The 21,284-nt window shown below is 42.5% G+C and overlaps 1 protein-coding gene across 5 annotated transcripts in view; it reads right to left on the bottom strand.

Moving 5' to 3' along the window:
- The window catches only part of LOC113441612 (ras GTPase-activating protein 4), a 112,432-nt gene that overhangs the window by 72,474 nt on the left and 18,674 nt on the right, over positions 1-21,284 (bottom strand). The window contains exons 1-2 of one of the 5 annotated variants that reach the window (XM_087926656.1): positions 3,691-3,759; positions 3,472-3,651 (exon numbers count right to left, since the gene is read on the bottom strand). The exons of 2 other annotated variants lie outside the window; for them this stretch is intronic. In XM_087926656.1, coding sequence (XP_087782782.1) covers positions 3,472-3,536 — 65 coding nt within the window. In that variant the 5' untranslated portion in view covers positions 3,537-3,651; positions 3,691-3,759. Of the gene's footprint in view, positions 1-3,471; positions 3,772-21,284 lie in introns of those variants that run through there. 2 more of the 5 variants (XM_026708708.2, XM_087926671.1) reach the window with 2 other exon arrangements.

The following is a 21,284-nucleotide window of genomic DNA, read 5'->3' as shown; positions in this document are numbered from 1 at the left end:
GTTAGAAAGCAATATAACGATGATGGAGTTAACTGAAGCACTCAAGAAGCAAAATAATGGAAAGGCACCAGGTCCAGATGGACTTCCGGCAGAATTTTATAAAACATTACAAGAATCGTTGAATCTTCCATTGCTAGAAGTTATGAATGAAGTTATGTTAAAGAAGAAGATACCTAAATCATGGTCAGAAACCTATATTACACTTATTCCAAAAGAGGAGGCCAACCCTTTACAAATTAAGAACTATAGACCCATTTCTCTACTAAATGCAGATTATAAAATCTTTGCTTCAATATTGGCAAAAAGACTTAAAATGGTTTCTGACTATTTTTATGATTCATCACATAGTCAACCCAGATGTTCAGACTGAGTTTGGCATTTTTATCTACCTGTTGATAACCAAGGACCTGGGATAGGCAGATGTGGACCTTTGATATATTGTCGCAGGATGTAAGCTGTTCCGGGCAAAGCAGCCTTTTGCAATTGACTGATGGTGTTTTTGTCATTTATTATTGTCTATCAAGCTCTTGTCCTGTCCAGCATCATCAAGCCAGAAAGGGCAAGAATGTGGGGAAAAAGCATGTCTATGTTAAAGCCAAGACCTTGCTTTGTTCCACATAAATAGACAGAGACATTTTGTGGTCGGAAGGTGGTCGCTCTCTTCTACTCTTGTTCCCCTGATCTTGATGTTTCCATGTCAATTGTAGAAGCCACATCTTGTGCTATGTGCCCTCCTCACATGTGCAAAATCCAATAAACATTCCAAATGGCTGGAATCATTCGACATAGCTTTTACTGTTGTTTCCCTAGGTGTAGGCAGAAGGCAGGATGCCAACACACCCTCAAAACTAGGAGCTGATTCTCCCAGAATTTACCTTGTCCCTCCTTTTAGAATCATTTCAATTGATGGCCACAGACATATCTGAGTACAGTGAATTTCTCATTCTAACGCCTCGCTGAAGGGAGGAAGTATTTACTTGATCTTGAAAATTTTCAAAATTTATAATCCTTTACTGACCAAGAGTGATTGGACACACAAGGAATTTGTCTCTGGTGCATAAACTCTCAGTGTACATAAAAAATGCATTCATCAAGAATCATAAGATACAACTCCTAGTGATAGGTACTAAATAAGCAATCAAAATCATGCTAGGAAACTAAATAGAAGAATATAATCGTAAAGATACAAGCAACAAGGTTATAGTCATAAGTAGGAGGAGACAGGTAATAGGAAGGATGAGAAGGATAATAGTAATATAGTCTTAGTAAATAGTTTGACAGTGTTGTGGGAATCTTCTCAATGTTTGGTTTCAATTGATTTTTGACATTTTGAGAGGAAAAGAAAAACTGATCAGTCTCTATTCCCCCCAAAACCAAATCTCTGCTCACTTTCAGTTCCATTCCTCTAAACATTTTGGCTCCCCATTGTTTAAACTTTTCCCAAGGGGTTTTTGAAGGGGAAAATGAATGCCTACAAATACCGGCAACTATAGATAATCCTTGACTTAGGATTGCAATTGAGCCCAAAGTTTCTGTTGCTAAACAAGATGGTTAAGTGAATTCTGCCCTTTTTATAACCTTTCTTGCCACAGTTAAGCAAATCACTGCAGTTGTTCAGTTGTTAACACGGTTGTTAAGTGAATCTGGCTTCCTCATTGACTTTGCTTGTCAGAAGGCGATCACACGACTGTGGGACATCATAAATACATGCCAGTTGCCAAGCAACTGAATTTTGATCACGTGACCCCAGGAATGCTGCAAGTGGTTGTAAGCATGAAAAATGATCATAAGTCACTTTTTTTCAGTGCCATTGTAACTTTAAACAGTCACTAAAGAAACGGTTGCAAGTCAAGGACTACCTGTATTGGATAACTCCCTGCAATTTTCTTGGCAAGGTTTTTTTCCTAAAGTGATTTGCCCTTGCCTCATCCCTAAGGCTCAGAGTGACTGGACCATGGTCACCTGGTTGGCTTTGTACCTAAGGCAGCATACACATTCAGGGTTTTCTGGTTTCTTCTACCACCTTAACCACTGAAATATATATATATATATTCATTTCTGGAGGTCTTTAAGAAGAATCCAAATAACAAACCCTTAATTGATTCGTTGGTTGGTTGGTTTTCTTGCAGTTGCATAAAGTTGAACTTTGAAGACCCTCCCAATTCCATGATTATTTCCTAAAGCCCAGGCAAAGACCATTCTAAATCCAATATTTTCCTTCAGGGGGATCTATGGAAGATAATAAAGAATAACAATTGCTGCATATCTCCCTTTTGATTCTCCATATTTCCTTTAGATAGCCATAGGTTTTTTTTCCTGTTTCTGTTCCTCTTAACATCAAATAATGCTGACATTTTAAAAAGAAGGCTCATTAATTCCCAATTTCAGTAAGAAAAAGAGACCCAAGAGCTCGGTTGAAATCTGGCACACACGAATCCCTGGTTTTAAAGATCTTGCCCAAAATTTTTTAAAAGAAGTGTTTACCTTTCTTTGACAGCCATTTCATTGCCTGTGTTCACTCAACACATTTAACCGGCTGACTGGACTAACCATTTCTGAACATCCTTTTCACCCTGGATCCATAATAGACCAAACTGGTTGAGCTATAATCCCAACGCAAGGACCCAAAAGATGCATTTCCTTTCCAAAATGACAGCCATAACCAGCTAGTACTGTGTCTGAGGAACACGTCATACCATCTATCCCAAACCTAATTTAAGACGATGCCACAAGCTTCCGTCTGAATTTGCAGAAATAAGATTGGGGACATCTGTAGATTTAAAAACCCCAGCAAATTTATCTTAACGATGTGGAGGGACACTTGCTGGATGAGGGAATACAGGTGGGACACTACCACCCCAGCCTCCAGAAGATTTCTCCAATTAGGCTGCATTATTATTACTATTATTATTTTTATTATTATTAAATTTGGAGACCAGAATCCACACCTCAGAAATGATGCCAATTGATGGGGCCCATGTCTCTTAAGTTTCACACAAAGCTATGAATACACAGGACCTCTGACAAGCTTGCATTTTCGGAAGGGAAGTCTACCTCGCTCTGCACTTTTCGGATCTTAAAGGCGGTTGCAAATGTTCTCAGCTTTGAGCCCCAGGAAAAGAAGAACAAGGAAGGCTCCCGGGGTGCGTTTCCCCCCTTCCCACCCCGCCCTCAAGCGCCGGTCGAGTCTGAGGAAATATTGCAAAGTTAATCAAGCGTAAGAACCACCCCGTTCTTCCTCCCCATTTGAAGCTTGCAAGAAACTCCCTACAGCCCACCACGATGGGCGAAGAAGACTGAGGGCTGCTCTGCAATGCGATCCTATACGCAGGCTTTGCCAAGAATCTAAGTCAGTCTTGGGAGCAAAATGCACCGAGGGGTTATCGCCAGAAAGCCGGCAAACCGGTGCAAAGCAAAAGGTGCGGGGCCAGGATGACACGCGTCTCTGTTGTTGTTGTTTATTTTACTTACATGTCTTTGGCGGGCAAATTTTTCCCTTCCACTATTCGGATGAACAGGGAGCTCCTTTTAGCCATGGCTCAATCGCGCGCTGCGTGGGAAAGAAGGACCGCCAAAAAGGAAACCTTAGCGCCGGGTTGCCATAATCGGCGACGGACGGGCGGGCTTCACTTGACCAACGTGATGAAGAAGCTTAACAATAATAATAAATAATAATAATTGGAACGAGACCCGAAACAGTGAGAGAAACGGCCGCTAACTCTGTCTTCCCGCATTTCCACGCAACCTTTTCTGCCTCATCTCTCTCTCTCTATATATATATATATATCGGGTATATAGGAAAGGCACACTCGTGCCCCGTTGTTTTTTTTTTAACCACTCGGCCAATCGGAAAGCGAAGAGAGGGAGAAGGAGGCGTGGTCGCGAGGTCACTTTCAGCTGTGATTGGAGGAGAGGCGCCCTCGCTTGTCCGGTGGAGCCCTTTTTCATGCTTCCCAATTGTGACTTGGGGCTCCTGGCGAAGTCCGCCCACGCCGCGTCCGGCCGAGCCGGGGCTTGGATTGCATGCAACTTCCCGGAGTAGGTTCTCTCAAGGGCGCGTGGGGGTGGGTTGATGGGCTATGGGGAGGAGGAAGCCGGATGATCTACCCCACGGCGGGTGATGGGTTTGGTGGTTTTAGCTTGATGAGATCTGGGCGTCCAGCTTCTCGACTGATCTGCGTTGGGTAAATGCAGGTGGCGGCGGGGTCCTTGGTGGTCTCTGAGCTTGGTTAAAAGTCTGTAGAGATTCTCAGTCGTCCAAGTCATGGTTGTCCCAACGGTGCTTTTTTTCAAGAGGCAACTGGACTTTCTTGGTTGTTGTTTTCTTTGAAAGACGTTTCGCTTCTAATCTAAGAAGCTTCTTCAGCTCTAACAGGATAGCGGGGCATGGAAGGATTTATATTCCTTGCAAACAGCTGGTCATTTGCATTCTTTTAGAGAGTCGTTGAGGCCACCTGGAGGTTTATCTCTGTCCTCAGGGGTCACCTGAGTAGGGCAAATAGTTCCTGTAGTCTGCACTTTTTTCTCTGCAAATCCATTCCTACTCGCACACCATTCCAAGGGTGTTCATCCTACATTGTGTAGTTAAAAGTCTGTAGAGATTCTCAGTCATCCAGCTCATGGTTGTCCCAAAGGTGCTTTTTCAGGAGGCAACTGGATTTTCTTGGTTTTTCTTTGAAGACGTTTTGCTTCTCATCCAAGAAGCTTCTTCAGCTCTCACAGGATGGTGGGGAATGGAAGGATTTATATTCCTTGCAGACAGCTGGTCATTTGCATTCTTTTAGCTCTCTGAGCTTGGTTGCTTGCATGCAGACATTTTGTGACCCAACTATATCACTGGGAGGGATGCCACCCATCCCTACCAAAACTGGCAGCAAACCTTATCTGCCCTCGTCCTGATGTTACATAATTGGGTCGTGAAATGTCTGCAAGCAAACTTAGAGGTACGCACAGCCAGCTACGATGGGATGACCTAATAGGGGCTCATTGGGTAGTAGAAACGAAAACAGCAGGGATGTCTGCTGGGGCAGGGGTTGAAGAATTAAAGAGGGAGTCTGTGATTTGGTTGCATGTTCTGTTTGTCAGGTTGCAACATGGGTAAAGTGGTCTTTCCTGCCAGCAGTCCAAACAGGGGTTGCCGCATTGGCTCTGGGGCAGATCTGCGGAAGGTCTAAGTGCTACAGGCATAAAGGAGAACAATTCTGCACCAGCACTTAGCCTTAAATTTCACCTGGACTTTTTCTGAGATTTAAACTTAACTGGCACATTGCTTTTAAGTTTTGGTTTATTTAATAGTGGTTTTTAAAATAGGCTACAGGACTGGATTTACCCCAGCAATAGAAGCCAAGAAAATTGGAAAAAGATTTACAAAACATAGCAGACTGACTTTGCTTAACTTACTGAGCTAACACACTGACTGGTTAAGCGTGAATCAAATCTTAAGGTGCACAGAGATTGCCATGGAATTTAATTCCAAGTAAACATATATTGGATAATGATGGGGCGGTGGGGGGGGGGGGATTTCACAAAGGTAATCTTATGTAGACGTCTTGAAAGCAGCTCCTGCTGGATTCAAGAAAATTCTTCTTAGGATGAAAATAAGGTGCATGAAATGAGGCACAGAGCTGCAACAACAATCCATTTTTGCCACTCCTTATCATACAGTTAAGAATTTAACCCCCCTGGCTCACTGTCAGAAGAGCTGCTGATAGAAAGGGCATCCCTAAAAATAATAAATTGGCATTTCTGATGCAGGTACTTAAAACTATCCAGCTGTCGGTAGACAGACAAACTGGATCCTGGGATTAATGGACAATCAGGTTGATGGATGTGTCCTTTTGAAGTTATCAACTCCCCACCTCTGCAAAGAAAGGACTCCCTAGCCAGCCATTTACAAGGCCCTTTTGAGGAATGGGGGAGGAGTGTAATGCATCAGGGATGTCTATGGGGGTGTCAAAAAATCAAGATGGCAGCCACAATTATACAAGTGAAGCCCTTACACTTTGGGAGCTTCAATTGTCTGGTTATGGCTGACATATTGATTTTGTTGACTCTGGGTCGGCCCTGCCCCCACCCCATCCCCAGCTGATGCATTCTTGTGTTACAGATGGGTTCCTAAAAATGAGTTTGAAAGGAAAACAAGGAGTGCATCCAGTTTTGGTCATTACATTGACCATTGTAGGAATTGGGCATGTCTAGTCTAGTGAAAAGAAGGACTAGGAGTGACATGATAGCAGTGTTCCAATATTTGAGGAGCTAACACAAAGAAGTGGGAAGTCAAGCTATTCTCCAAATCACCTGAAGGCAGGACAAGAAGCAATGGATGTAAACTAATCAAGGAGAGAACCAGCCTAGAACTAAGGATAAATTTCCTAGCAATTAACCAGTGGAACAACTTGCCTCCGGAAGTTGTAAATGCTCCAACACTGGAGGTTTTTAAGAACAGATTGGACAACCATTTGTCTGAAATGGTATAGAGTTTCCTGCTTGAGCAGGGGGTTGGACTAGAAGACCTCCAAGGTCCCTTCCAACTCTGTTATTCTGTGATCTGTGACGTGCATTTCCCTCCTCAGCAAAATGTCTGCCCTCGAGCAAGCAGGATGCACGGATGAGCCCAGAGCCTCTGCACGTCTGGCATTTGCTCGCTGAAAGCTTGCCTGGAATGTATATGGCCTTTTCAGCTGTCACAATCCACATAAACCCACTGTCAACCAGGGTCTCTGTGTAGCATTAAAACTCATATATTAGTATAATCTTGTACAACAGAAACATTAACCAAGCTCTTATTTATACAATCAGGTTTGGAAGTACGTGTGTGTATGTGTGTGGAAGGGGCGGGGCTTATAGAAAAGTGATTTTTCCCATGCATCATGAGGAAAGTCTCACAGAGCCCTCTGGATCTATCCATTGAACAGAAAGCTCCTTAGACTTGAATCAAGAACAGCAGCAGCTCCCCCTGCTGTTGGAGGAGAAATAACCACGTAATGTACTTCAATGCCCTTCAGTAACCCCACACTATTCTACACTATTCTGCATATTTGGTGGGATTTTAAAATACCAGGGTGGTGCAAATGGTAATTAATTGCAGCTTTTCTTTTTTTCTTTTTCCCAGTACTGTCTTTTTTATCCTTATTTCCAAGAATAGACTTGTAGTTAACTTCTAGAAACAATAGGTAGCGTGCATAAACGCACCAACGTGCCTACTATCCCTGTCCTATTGTTTCTTTTATTTTTCTTATATGTATCCATGTATTCATAACTATGTTTTTACTTATACCTATTATTTTGTAAGCAATTGACAAACCAAATAAAATAAATATAAATAAAATAAATAAATAAAGTCATACAAACCTTTGTAGGACGCATAAGTAGTCCTTGACTTGCAATCATTCAGAATTACAGTGGTTACGGTTAGGGTTGCCGTGGTTAGAGTGCAGTACTGCAGGCAACTTCTGCTGACTACTGGCTGCCTGAAATTTGGCAGTTCAAATCTTACCAGGCTCAAGGTTGACTCAGCCTTCCATCCTTCCAAGGTGGGTAAAATGAGGATCCAGATTGTTGTGGGCAATAGTCTGACTCTGTAAATTGCTTAGAGAGGGCTGTAAAGCACTGTGAAGCGGTATATAAGTCTAAGTGCTATTACTATTGCTTATGATCATTTTCATGACTGTTGCAGCATCCCCATTAATGTGTGATCAAAATTTGGGTACTTGGCAACTGGTATGTATTTGTGACTGTAACGCTCCAAGCTGGCTTCCAACAAGCAAAGTCAATGGGGGAAGCCAGATTCGCTTAACAACCACATGACTCACTTAACAGCTATAGTAATTTGCTTAACCACTGTGGCAAAAAAAGCTCATAAAAATGGGGCAAAACTCACTTAAGAACTGCCTTGCTTAGCAATGGAAATGTTGGGCTCTATTGTGGTCGTAAGGTGAGGACTACCTATAACTCTCATTTCCCACTATGTTTGCAGAGGAGCCGGTATCCAAGTCAAGCTGTAAATCAGTCATATTTCTTATCATTGGTTCTGGGTCTAAGCTGATATCACATCATGGCAATATAACTCCAAATACCAGTTTGAGAGGGAAATAGTTGAATGTTGTTGCATTCATACAGGTAGTCCTTGTTTTACAACCGTTTGTTTGGTGACTGCTCAAAGTTACAATGCACTGAAAAAGTGACTTATGACTTGGTCCTCAGACTTCCAGCCATATCGGCCTCCCCATGTCAGATGATCAAAATTTGGGCCCTGGGCAACTGACCTATATTTGAGACGTTTACAGCATCCAGTGACATGTGATAAAATAAAACATTTGCAACCTTCCCACCTGACTTCTGAAAAGCAAATTCAATGGGTGAAGTTGGATTCATTTGAGCGACTGCAATGATTCACTCAACCACCATGGCAAAAAAATGGAGTTTTTAAAAATCAGGCATGACTTACTTAATGACTGCTTTGCTTAGCAATAGAAGTCCTGGCGAATGTTACAATGGCAGGCTGCTTCAATTTATCTGACAGATGTGGCATATTCCTAACTGTGATAAATAAATAGATCAGGTCACAGAGGGGGATAAAATAATGGGCCAAACAGATTCTAGATTCATAGTGTTCAAGCAAGTTGTGTGTGTGTGTTTGTGTGATTAATTCAGCCACTTGGCATCCATCAAGAACTCAGTGCATGATTCCCTATGTATAGCTTTCTGATTAAATGACTGTCTCAGAGGGAATATAGTGTTGCTTTCTTGCATTGCTTGTTTTTAGATGAAACATCTTGTCTCATTTCTTAATGTGGAAAAGGCACCAGCAGTTTTGTTCTTGTTTTTTTTTCCCCTTTCTCTTCAATCTCATGTCCAAAACCTTCTAAATCCTGGGCCCTACATAGGAATTTCCCTTATGTGAATACACTCTGCTTTTTCTATGTGGAGAAAAGCGTTTGCACAGCATTCACTGCAAGCATTCATACAGGCTTAACCAGGTCTGATAAATGTCTAGCAAAATGCAATTCAACAGCAAGCTAAGATTAGGAGTTTGTGTATTCGTGCGTACATGTTCACACATGTGCAAATGCATCCATTTGCCCAATTCAATGATTCATTAAATTGGGCAAAACCAGCAAATCAATTAATATTGTAACCAGTTTAGCTATGTTCCATAAATACATATACTGCCTTGCTTCAAATAAGACATATTCAGGATACAGCATTCCAAATAAACCTCAGATAAAAGTAAAAATGTTTATAACTTCTAATGATTTATGTCCATCTATCTAAGTTTTCCTAGCAACAGGACAAAAGTGATTTGTCATTCCCTTCTTTCAAAGGAGGTTTGAGCAACTTCCAAAATATTTCTTAACCCCCTGGTTTCCTAATGGTCTCTTGTCCAAATATTAATCAGATCAGATTAGTATTTGGACAGGAGACCACAAAGAAATCTCAGAGTTAAGAAATACACTGGAATTTTTCAGTTTTGGATTTGGATGTTGTGCTTGTGTTGATAAGTCTGGGGGAGAAAGACAATTGAAAATATTGCCTGAAATATTTTTAGGAAAGCCTCTTTCAGTTTATTGCTTGAATTCATTTAGTTTATTTATATGCACAATAGTTGTTACTAAAATGTTGAAGCATGCTTCAATAACTCTCAGGGCAGTTTTGAAACCTTCTCCTCCTCTTTCTTTTCCTCTAAATTGGTTGCATTTGGTACCACTGCTCCTTTCTTCTTTCATGCACAAATTATTTTATTCAGATCAGTGGTGGAATTCAAATTTTTTTACTACCAGTTCTGTGGGCATAGCTGGGTGGACATTATGTTTAAATTGGGGATACCTGTATCCTATAGTACAATAGTCTGTTCTACATCAAGGATTTTATAACATTAATACTTTTAATTACCTCCACCAGCAAAAACAGAGCTTGTGGGGGCTGCGTGTGGCCCTACCAAGCCCCATTTTTGCTGGCAGCGGGTTACAGGAGTCCATTGCAGCCCGAAAACGGAGCTCGGGAGCCCATTTTCTCTGGCAGATTTGCTCGGGCCACCACAGGTGCCCCCAACACAAGTGATGTCAAGATGGCCACACGCATCCTGGCTCCCCGAGGTCAAACGCAACCCTGATGCGGCCCTCAATGAAATCGAGTTTGACACCCCTGCTATATTCTTTTATGATAACAACGAGAACTGCCTCTTACTTTTTGGTGGAAAAAAAAATGAGAGAGTTTAGCGAGAAGAGGATTCTTTAATGAAGAACATCAAGACCTATTTGTATTTGAAGCAAATTTGTGGATTGAGCATTATGTTACATTCGTGACTTTTGCACCAAACCCTGGGTGGTGGATCTTTAGGGTTTTAGCAGAAAAGATCTCATAAGCCTAAAATCTGCCCACCCTGGTACTAAGCTACAGCAAGCCATATGTGCATCGCTTTCTGGAATTAACATTTTCAAAATGTAGTTTGCTTGCTGGTTCAGGCCATAAGTAGGGGAGCAACATTTCTCCTTCCTGGTTGCTGGCCCCAGCAATCTAGAATCGAGCAAAAAAAAAATCAAGTTAGAGGGAAACAACCTTAATCAAAGCCTGCAGCACAACTACTGTACCAAGAAAGAAGCACTGCTTTTAGTGGATTAAAAGAAATTAAAGGCAAAACACCGAAAGCCATAATTTTTTATCCTGGGCATTTGGACTATCAAAGGAAGGAAAGAACAATGAAAAAATAACAAGCTTTCAGGAAGAAAAGGAAGTTAAAAAATCCACAGGCCAAAGAGGTTTACTTCTTAACAAGATCCATGGGGGGAGGGAACTGGTTCCCAAAATATTTCAATTGAAAGGAGATTCCTCTTCACTGCTTCCGCCCCCTCCCCACTTCCCCCTCTTTCAAACACAGCTCTGCTGCCAAGTTGGTTGAACACTATTTTTAGCTGGGGTGGGTTTTTTTTTCCTTTCTATTTTTAAATTCTGGTCAGTGGATGAGGTCATAGACAATGAAGTTTGATGATCGGGAACGAGCTGCAAAAGGAAGGGGGAGGAGAACGACGGGGAAATGTCACCCAGTTGCACAATTGTCTTGTGTTAAGTTTTTAGCAACAACTTAACTCACCAGAGCCTGTCCTGATGAGTTTCTATTCCTTAAATGAAAAGTGATGCATGTATGATCAGTTGGAGAAGGCTCTGCGTATTCCTTGGACGGCAAAGGGGACTAACAAGCAAGTATTGGAACGCATAACCCCAGACGTGTCACTGGAAGGCAAAATCACCAAACTGCATCTCATGTACTTTGGCCATGTCATGTAGGTCAACTCACTGGAGAAAACCATTGTGTTTGGAAGAGTTAGTGGTAAAAGGAAACCAGGCCACCAGATAACACGGTGCCTAAACACTCTCAAAGCTGACCCAGCCAGAGCACAGAAAAACTCAAAAGAAGCAGTGTAAGACTGGAAGATGTGGAGGAATCTGGCCCATAGAATTGCCAAGAATCGGCAATTATATCCAACTGAATGGATATAAGCATCATCATTGTTTAGGGATCAAGGGGACCTCTTAGGAAAATCACTTAAATTGGTTTTATTGAACCTGGTAGAGGGCTGGACTACATGACCTTGTGGCCCCCTCCAATGCTACAAGTCTACGAGTCAGTAATAGAGATGCTCTGAGTCCCACTTGGAGACTCCTCCCTACACCAGCTCCCAGTTCAGTCTGCAGAAAATGGCCTTATCTATATTTTTTCCAGCCAACGCTCAATTTAATACAGAGGCTAAAAGTTGGGCTTGTCCATTCAAGGAACCCCATGGGCTTTCTTACTCAAGTTCTATGTTCATAATAATAATAGGTTCTTACTTAAAACAACAATGGTTTAATATCTGTTCCTTGCACATAAAAATCTAGAAAAGTGTTTAATTCTTTCAAGAGCTAAACTGAATAAGCAGAATAACAATAACAAAAGTTGGAAGGAACCTTGGAGGTCTTCTAGTCCAACCCTTTGCTCAAGCAGGAGACCCTGGCCTGTACCATTTCAGACAAACGGTGGTCCAATCTCTTCTTAAAAGCCTCCAGTGTTGGAGCACCTACAACTTCTGAAAGCAAGTTGTTCCACTGGTTGATTGTTCTTACCGTTAGAAAATTGCTTCTAGGTTGCTTCTCCCTTTATTCCGCTTGCATCCATTACTTCTTGTCTTGTCTTCTAGTGCATTGGAAAACAGGTTGACACCTCCCCTTCTTTGTGGCAGTCCCTCAGATATATTAAACTGGTCAGCAGTGCTGAAGTGCTTAAGGGAGCTTCTATAACAAGAGACAACCCATGTCTAAAGAGTATAGCTTTAGTGATTGTTTTGGTAGCTTCCTAGAGAACCATTGTGTGGCATGGATGTAGGTCACAAAGGTGGAGGAGGAGGTGACCTTTGATAGGAGGGTAAGGGAGGCTGGTCATCTCCTTGGGGATTCTAGTGGCTTTATGACTTCATCCCCGCAGGCTAAAGTGTTCCTTACGGTCAGTTATCAGTGTTCAGAGCAAAGATGCCTTACCTCTGCTCTTCAGTGGAGCTCCTGGACCCCGTAGAAGCTTCCCTCTTTTAATAGCCAACTCTTAGAGGGGTAAGTGAGGGTGAGAGTTTGGGTGAGGGTGAGGACATGAGGATGAAGCTGAAAGGCTGAGGGACAGGTTGAGAGGGAGGTTGAAGTTGAGAATCACGACCAGGGGGAGAGGGACATGAAGTGGAATAGGTAGGGATGGGAAGAAGAGAAGGAAAGGTAAAAGAGGAAGGAAAAAGGGAAGGGAAGGGATAGGCAGAGGTGGTATTCAGCCGGTTCTGAAGAACCAGAAGTGGAAATTTTGAGTAGGTCGGAGAACCAGCAAATCCCACCTCTGACTGTCCCCGCCCCCATCTATTCCCTGCTTCCCGAGTCCCGGCTGATCGGCTGGGTCTTCTTTTGTTTCCCTGCACACGAGAATGGAGCTGGAAAGCAGGTTAGTGGGGTGGGGAGGGAATGGGGATTTTGCAGTAACTTTCCCCTGCCGTGCCCACCAAGTCACGCCCACAAAACCGGTAGTAAATTTTTTTTTAAATCCCACCACTGAAGATAGGGAAGGGGGTGAAAAGGTGGAGTGGGATGGATAGGGGAGGAGGAAGAGGGAGGAGAGGGAGGAAGCGAAGGGAGGGTGGTGGAGAATGGGAACCGGACAATGGAGTGGGGCGGAGAGGGAAAGGAGAAAAGGACCGGGAGAGGAGGAAGGGTAGATATAAACAGGGAGAGGGGGGATTCTCATGCCTTTATGACTTCATCCAAGCAGGTCATTATCAGAGGTGAGGGAGAGGGAGGGGGAGAGATGAGGGAAGGGAAAGGAGGAGGGATGAAGAAGGGGAAGGGAAAAGGAAGGAAGAACAACAGAATGTCAGAATATTGAAATACCAAATAATTCAATAACCCCTTTATAATGTTGAATTTTCCTCCTATTTCCCTTCTATGAGCCTCCAATCACTTAAAAGTACCCCCAAAATGCTGCTTCATTTTGGAAAAAAAAAGTGGGGGGGGATTGCTATTGAATGTCTTCTCCTTCATGCCACTAGGTAATCCTTACAATCATTCATTTAGTGACCAAAGTTACAATGGCACACCAAAAAGTGACTTAGCGCTAGTCCTTGCACTTATGACCATATCAGCATCCCCATGGCCACATGATCAAAATTCAAGTGCTTGGCAACCAGCATGGCAACCAGCAGGTGAGCACAAATTGGATAACCATTTGTCTGAAGTGGTTTAGGGTTTCCTGCCTAAGAGGGGGTTGGACTAGAAGACCTCCAAGGTCCCTTCCAATTATTCTATTCTATTCTATTCTATTCTATTCTATTCTACTCTACTCTACTCTACTCTACTCTACTCTAATGTCCTTACTACAGTTGCATCATTCTAGGGTCATGTGATCACTATTTGTGACCTTCCCAGCATGTTTCCAACAAGCAAAATCCACAAGGGAAGCCGAGTTTTCTAAACAATGGTGCAATTAACAACTGCAGTGAATCACTTAGCAACCATGGCAAAAAAGTTGTAAAATCAGGTTTGTGACTCATTTAACAACCATCTTGCTCAGCAATGAAAATTCTGGTGCCAATTGTGGTTCTAATTCGAGGACTGCCGATACAGCAATGTAACGTAAGCACCTAACCGATACTGATGCATCACCAAACTTGGACAATAGACCACCAGAAAAATCACAGGATAGAACTCTATAGAGATTCTCAGTCATCCAGATCATCGTTGTTCCAAAGGTCCTTTTTTGAAAGACAACTGGGGTTCCTTTGTTTGCCCTTCATACAAGATGTTTCCCTTCTCATCCAAGAAGCTTCTTCAGTTCTTCCAGGTCTACTTCCAGAACTGAAGAAGCTTCTTGCATGAGAGGCAAAAATATATCCAAGAAAAAACAAAGGAAGTCCAGTTGCCTTTTGAAAAAGCACCTTTGGGACACAGAGCAAAAGGTTTGATTGGGAAGTTTGAACATTCGCTGAACTAGGTAGATTGCTGACACATTTCTCCGGTTCAAATATTCTTGCCTGCCCATATGTGAGTGAGGGTAGGACAGCTGCATTTCCCTGGGAAAGCATACAAGGAAATATTTCCTCAAGCAGGTTTAGAGGCAGTAAAGGGCTAACTTGCCAATAAAAGAATTCTATTCTATTCTATTCTATTTTAGTTTAACAAGGATTTATTTCTGATTTTCTTGGGGAAAAGAAAGGAAATGTAATCTTAGTTTGAGCGAAATAAACTAATAATTCACTCAAACACTATCCAACTATTTACAAAGTCTGCACTACTATTACTATTAATCTTCTCATCACTCCTTATCACCCATCCCTTCCCACTTGTGACTGTATGACTGTAACTTTGTTGCTTGTATATTGACTGTTTCCTAGTATGATTTGATTGTTTATTGTACCCTATGACTATCATTAAGTATTGTACCTTATGATTCTTGACTCTTGACGAATGTATCTTTTCTTTGATGTACGCTGCGAGTATTTGCACCAAGACAAATTCCTTGTGTGTCCAATCGCACTTGGCCAATAAAGTATTCTATTCTATTCTATTCTATTCTATTCTATTCTATTCTATTCTATTCTATTCTATTCTATATTCTATTCTATATTCTATTCTATTCTATTCTATTCTATTCTATTTCTATTTCTATTTTATTCGATTCTATTATTCTATTCGATTCTATTATTCTATTCTATTATTCTATTCTATTCTTCTATTTCTATTCTATTCTATTATTCTATTCGATTTCTATTCTATTCGATTCTATTCGATTCTATTATTCTATTCTATTCTATTCGATTTCTATTTCTATTTCTATTATTTCTATTCTATTCCTATTTCTATTCTAAACAAAAATCTAGTATGAGGTCAAGGGCTGTACTCTAAGCTGTCTCTGGGCACAGAGGAAGACATATGGGCAATCCCAAAGGTGCTTTTTTCAGGAGACAACTGGACTTTCTGGTTTTTCTTTGAAGACGTATCGTTTCCCATCCAAGAAGCTTCTTCAGCTCTGGCTGGATATTGGGGAATGGAAGGATTTATATTCCTTGCAGACAGCTGGTCAAAAAAAGCACCTTTGGGATAACCATGGCCTGGATGACTGAGAATCTCCATAGACTCATATACGTGCAATGTTTTTCTGCCTTCATCCTTCCCATTCCCATTCCCATTTGCAACCAAGATGATTAGGGGACTGGAGGCTAAAACATATAAAGAACGGTTGCTGGAATTGGGTGTGTCTAGTTTAATGAAAAGAAAGACTGTGCGTGACATGACAGCAGTGTTCCGATATCTCAGGGGTTTCCACAAAGAAGAGGGAGTCAACCAGTGGTGGGATTTTACCAGTTTCCCTACCGGTTTGGTGATTGCGCACTTCGTACGTGCACAGCTTTCCAAATACCAGCTGAAGCTGTGCCGCACCAATCAGCTGAGAAGATAAAGAAAAATGCAGGGGCAGGTGGGAGGGCCACTCCTGCACTTTTCTCTTCTTTATCCTCTCAGCTGGTCAGGCTGGGCCAAACCAGTAGCATTTCACCACTGGAGTCAACTTATTTTCCAAAGCCCCTAAGGGCAGGACAAGAAGTAATAGGTGGAAACTAATCAAGGAGAAAAGCAACCGAGAACTACAGAGAAATTTCCTGACAGAACAATTAACCAGTGGAACAACTTGCCACCCAGAAGTTGTAAATGCTCCAACACTGGAAGTTTTTAAGAAGAAATTGGAAGTGGTCTGAAGTGGTCTAGGGTTTCCTGCCTACGCAGGGGGTTGGACTAGAAGACCTCCAAGGTCCCTTCCAACTATTCTATTCCATTCTATTTTCTATTATATTCTGTATTTAATAAAGGGCAAAGTTATAAACAGATGGAATTTTATCCCATATTTTATCTTCCGATGAGGAGGAAAACTAGTAAGAAATGGAGCAAACAAGCTGACTGTCGGGTTCCGAGTTCACTCTGAATATACCTCGCAGCAAGTCAGCTGGCCATGTCATCTTATCTCCGCTGCTGCCTGATCTGTATTTCTACTTGTGTGCTGGCCGATGGCTTTGGAATGACTCAGCAGAGCTGAGGATGGATTCTGCAACAACTGTGGGGATGGAGGATGGATTCTGAAGCAACCGCAGGGCTGCTGGAAATGGCTCTTTTCATGTATTGATGTGGTGCATATTGTTAAAGGGGGTTGGGGCACATATAAGTGGTAATTAAGCCTTAGGTTAAAACATGGTGAAGGTGGCACCAGGTGGGGATCAGTTAGTGAGGGTCAGAAAAGGTAGGGATGTAGGGATGTTATAGGGTTAATAGCATTTAGGAATAATGGGTTAGGCATGGCCAAAATTAGAACTGCGTATAGGCCTGGGTGTGGTGCGGTGTGTCTCATGATAATGGTAATAAAAGGAAAGGGAGCAAACTCGAACCCAACTCCAACCTTGACTGGCTTTTAGCCTTTCTTGTCAGATAAAGAGTATTTGTTGTTTGCTGAGCTAATGAATAAACCGCCATTGCACTACAAAGGAGCTGGAGTTTGTATTCATTTCAGGACAAATCTTCAATACTCAAGGACTGGCTGAGACTGACGGAACAAGCATCTGCTGTCTTGCCCAGGTATGAATTGTTCCATAACCACCACTCTCCATCCCTGATTCTTACACGTTCGTCATACTCTACGTAGGTGTGAGATTCATAATGCAAATGCAGGGGAGGCTGCTGTGTTCACTGTAGGCGCCAATCGATCAGCAGTCACACTGGGGGCCCCAACACCATCCTGTGATGCCTCAAAGGATCTGCAGTAAACCCTATCCGGGAATCCTAGTTAGGGCCTTAATGATCAACCAGCATCAGGCAGAGAAAACGCTCAAGTACAGACATCAACCCCTCTTGTTTTTGCGTCTGGATGAAAAAGATGTCAGAGATTTTCCCCAAATTGGAATTTAGTCTGAGTCAGAAAAGAGTTCAGTTGTTAAGATGTACATTAGAGAAACAAGAAGAGCTTGGCTGGTGGTGACATCATGATCACATCTTTGTAGTTTTTCCCCGCCGCAGTAACACAAAAGGGGATTTGTCCTTGCCTTCTTTTAGGACGCTCTTTATATTTAACCACAGCCCTGGGATTCCCTCCAAATTCTAGCCACTGCAAGGTTGTCTACAGAGATTCTCAGTCATCCAGGACATGGTTGTCCCAAAGTTGTTGTTTTTTTTTTTGTCAAGAGGCAACTCTTGAGGACTTTCTGGTTTTTCTTTGAAGACATTTTGCTTCTCATCCAAGAAGCTTCCTCAGCTTCAGGTGAGCTTAACGACTGGCTAAAAGAATGCAAATGACCAGCTGTCTGCAAGGAGTATAAATCCCTCCATTCCCCACCATCCAGTCAGAGCTGAAGAAGCTTCTTGGATGAGAAGCAAAACGTATTCAGAGAAAAACAAGAAAGTCCAGTTGCCCCTTGGAGGAAAAAAAAAAGCACCTTTGGGACACTGCAAGACTGCTTAGCTTCTGACCAGAGGTGGTATTCAGCAGGTTCTGACCAGTTCTAGAGAACCGGTAGCGGAAATTTTGAGTAGTTCGGAGAACCGGCAAATACCACCTCTGACTAGCCCCGCCCCCATCTATTCTCTGCCTCCCGAGTCCCAGCTGATTGGCTGGGACTTTTTGGTTGCCCTGCACAGGAGAACAGAGCTGGAAAGCAGGTTAGTGGGGTGGGGAGGGAATGGGGATTTTTCAGTATCCTTCCCCTGCCACGCCCACCAAGCCATGCCATGTCCACAGAACCAGTAATAAAAAGTTTTGAGTCCCACCCCTGCTTCTGACCCTAGGCCAGATGGAGGATTGGGGCTATTTCCTGCACACTTAGCCAAGGAATTAAATTGGGACTTCTTTAGTTGGCAGGTGTCTTTACAGGAGGAAGAGCACGTCAAGAGTGTGCTTTTGTTTCTCCACATTTTAAATGCTGTGGGAAAGCCTGCACACCTTTCAAGCGTTAACTGCACCGAGTGCTGAACCTCCGGGAAGATGGAAATCCTACCTCCATGGAAGGATTAAGAGCCACCAGCTACTTTGGCGTATATTTTTGTGCTGTGCTCGAATATGCAGGTCATGGAGACCTTTCCTAAGTCTCGTTTGAAGGTTAAATCTTGGAAACAGACTCTGTGGCAGCTTCTCTTGCCAAAAACACCAGCTGGAGCTGGTAGTGTTGAGGGAGACACCTGGAAAGGGGGGAGGGGTGGAAGAGGAGAAGATGTACCACCTGTCAGATCAAAAGGCCCCAAAGCAGCTGGGTCAAAACTGACAGAAGTCCCAGCTCCAGCACACACACTATTTCTGCTCCTACACAAAGCAGATGCCGTTGTGTCTTAGCACCATCTGGGCTTCACAGACAAGAGTGGATATTTTCCATTTTCATTGTACCTTCCTCATCCCCAGAAAGCCACGCACACCTGAGTTTTGACCAAGATGTTGACCACAACAGAGTTACCAAAAGGCTGTTTACTGTGTGTGCTGTTTCAAGTTAGGTGTGCTCGGGGCTGAAAGAAATGAAAAATACCCTGTGCTGCTGTCAGGAATGCAAAACAAGGTATGGGTTTCACTCAAATAGGCTACCAATTGACACATTTAGGCATGCTTTGAATCAATTGTGACAGCTTTCCTGTGAAAATATGACAGGCTTCAAAAACTCAAAAGGATTAAAATTAGAGTCACTCTAACAAAAGATAATAAAAATCCATTTCCTCCAATGTGATTTATAGAATCTTCATGCTGTTACCTCTGAAGTGAATGTAAAAAAAAATTTTGTGACACATATTGTGTCACGAAGAACCTTTGTTGGATGATTAGAAGATGCTGTAAGCTAATGAGGAAGTCATCAATAAAGCTGTGTGTCTCAAGCTCAGGACCTTTTAAGAAAAGGTTCCTCAACCTTTCCCACTTGGTTGACTGGCAGCAGCAATGGCAGCAGGTGGAGAGGGTATGCTTTCATGTGCAATGTGTGCGCCGCTTTCAAAAATGTAACTTCGCATGTGCACACTCGCCCTCCATTTCCACAGCATCAGGCCGTGGACTGGGAATTGGGGAGTCCTGCTTTAAGTTTATGTATAGATTTCAACTCCCAGAATTCCCCATGCCGACATTTAAGGCCAAATTGAGATATTTTAAAGTTAAAATTAGATGCAAGCATCAAAATATCATTTTTGACTTCAAAATCCTAGGTGTAGCTCGAGAAAGAGTATTTCATAGGCAAGGAACCCATCAGAGAAAAGATCATGTCTTGCACAGTAGATAGTTTGTCTATGGAGATTCTCAACCAGTCAGATCACAGCTGTCCCAAACGTGTTTTTCAAAAGGCAATTGGATTTTCTTGGTGTTTTTCCCTTGAAAACGTTTCGCTTCTCCTCCAAGAAGCTTCTTCAGTTCTGGCTAAATAGTGGGGAATGGAAAGAATTGAAATGGAAATGGGCTGGTCCCACAGTAAGAAGAACTGATGCCAGGGGGACCAAGGCTGTCATGGAATGGTTCCCACTTGATGAAAAGTGTCCACGAAAGAGACCTAAAACATGATGGATTGACGACATCAGCAAGTATTGCAGCCCAATTCGCAAAAGAAAGCTAAGGGCCGTATTAGTTGGAAACATGCGGAAGAGGCCTTCATCCTGCAGTGGGTAGACAATGGCTAAAATGATGATGATGATGATGATGATGATGATGATGATGATGATGATGATGATTGGGGAATGGAAGGATTGGTAACAAATAACAGATAATCAGAGTTGGAAGGGACCTTGTAGGTCATCTAGTCCAACCCCCTGCCCAAGCAGGAGACCCAACACCATTTCTGACAAATGGCAGTCCAGTCTCTTCTTGAAAGTCTCAAGTGATGGCGCTCCCACGACTTCCGAGGGCAACTTCTGTTCCATTGGTTGATTGTTCTCACTGTCAGAAAGTTTCTCCTTATTTCCAGGTTGAATCTCTCCTTGTTCGGTTTCCATCCATTATTCCTTGTCTGGCCTATAAGAGCTTTAGAAAATAGCTTGATCCCTTCCTCTCTGTGGCAGCCACTCAAATATTGGAAGACTGCTATTATGTCTCCCCTGTTCCTTCTCTTCACTAGAGTAGCCATGGCCAGTTTCTGGAACCATTCTTCATATGCCTTAGCCTCCAGTCCCCTAATCATCCTGGTTGCTCTTCCCTGCACTTTTTCTAGAGCCTCAATATCTTGTTTATAATGTAGTGACCAAAATTGAATGCAATACTCTTTAAGTGTGATCTTACTAAGGCTTTATAGAGTGGTATTAGTACCTCACTTGATCTCACTTGATATTCCTTAGCAGTCATCTGATTGTTGCCTATCTGTCACACCCATTATCCATCCATCCATATATCCATCCCTTCCTTCCTTATTTTCTTCCCAATATTTGGAGCGAGTGTGTGTGTGTGTATGTGTGCGTGTGTCACACATACATGCATTTTCCCAATCCAGTTCAATTTTCTTTTATAATATAGGAAAGAAAAGAAAAACGCATTACCTCCCAGGTTACAGTGAACATTCCGAACATATTTGCTATTATATTTGTTACTAAACTGATTTGTATTACTTCTGTTATTGGCTGGGGTAATATAATAATAGTGAGACTGAATAACAGAATAGCAGATTTCTAAGGGACCTTGGAGGTCTACTAGTCCAATCCGCTGCTCAGGCAGAAAGCCCTATACCATTTCAGTCACTAGTCGTTGGTCTGGAGATACCTTCTACGTGTCAAGGGGATGCTTGTAGTAAGACTCT

This window comes from Pseudonaja textilis, chromosome 1, assembly GCF_049901715.1.
Source record: "Pseudonaja textilis isolate UNSWEBS1 chromosome 1, rPseTex1.2, whole genome shotgun sequence".
Classification (NCBI taxonomy): Eukaryota; Metazoa; Chordata; class Lepidosauria; order Squamata; family Elapidae; genus Pseudonaja; species Pseudonaja textilis.
Note: the sequence above shows the minus strand (reverse complement) of the source record. Positions and strands in the feature narration are given on the sequence as shown.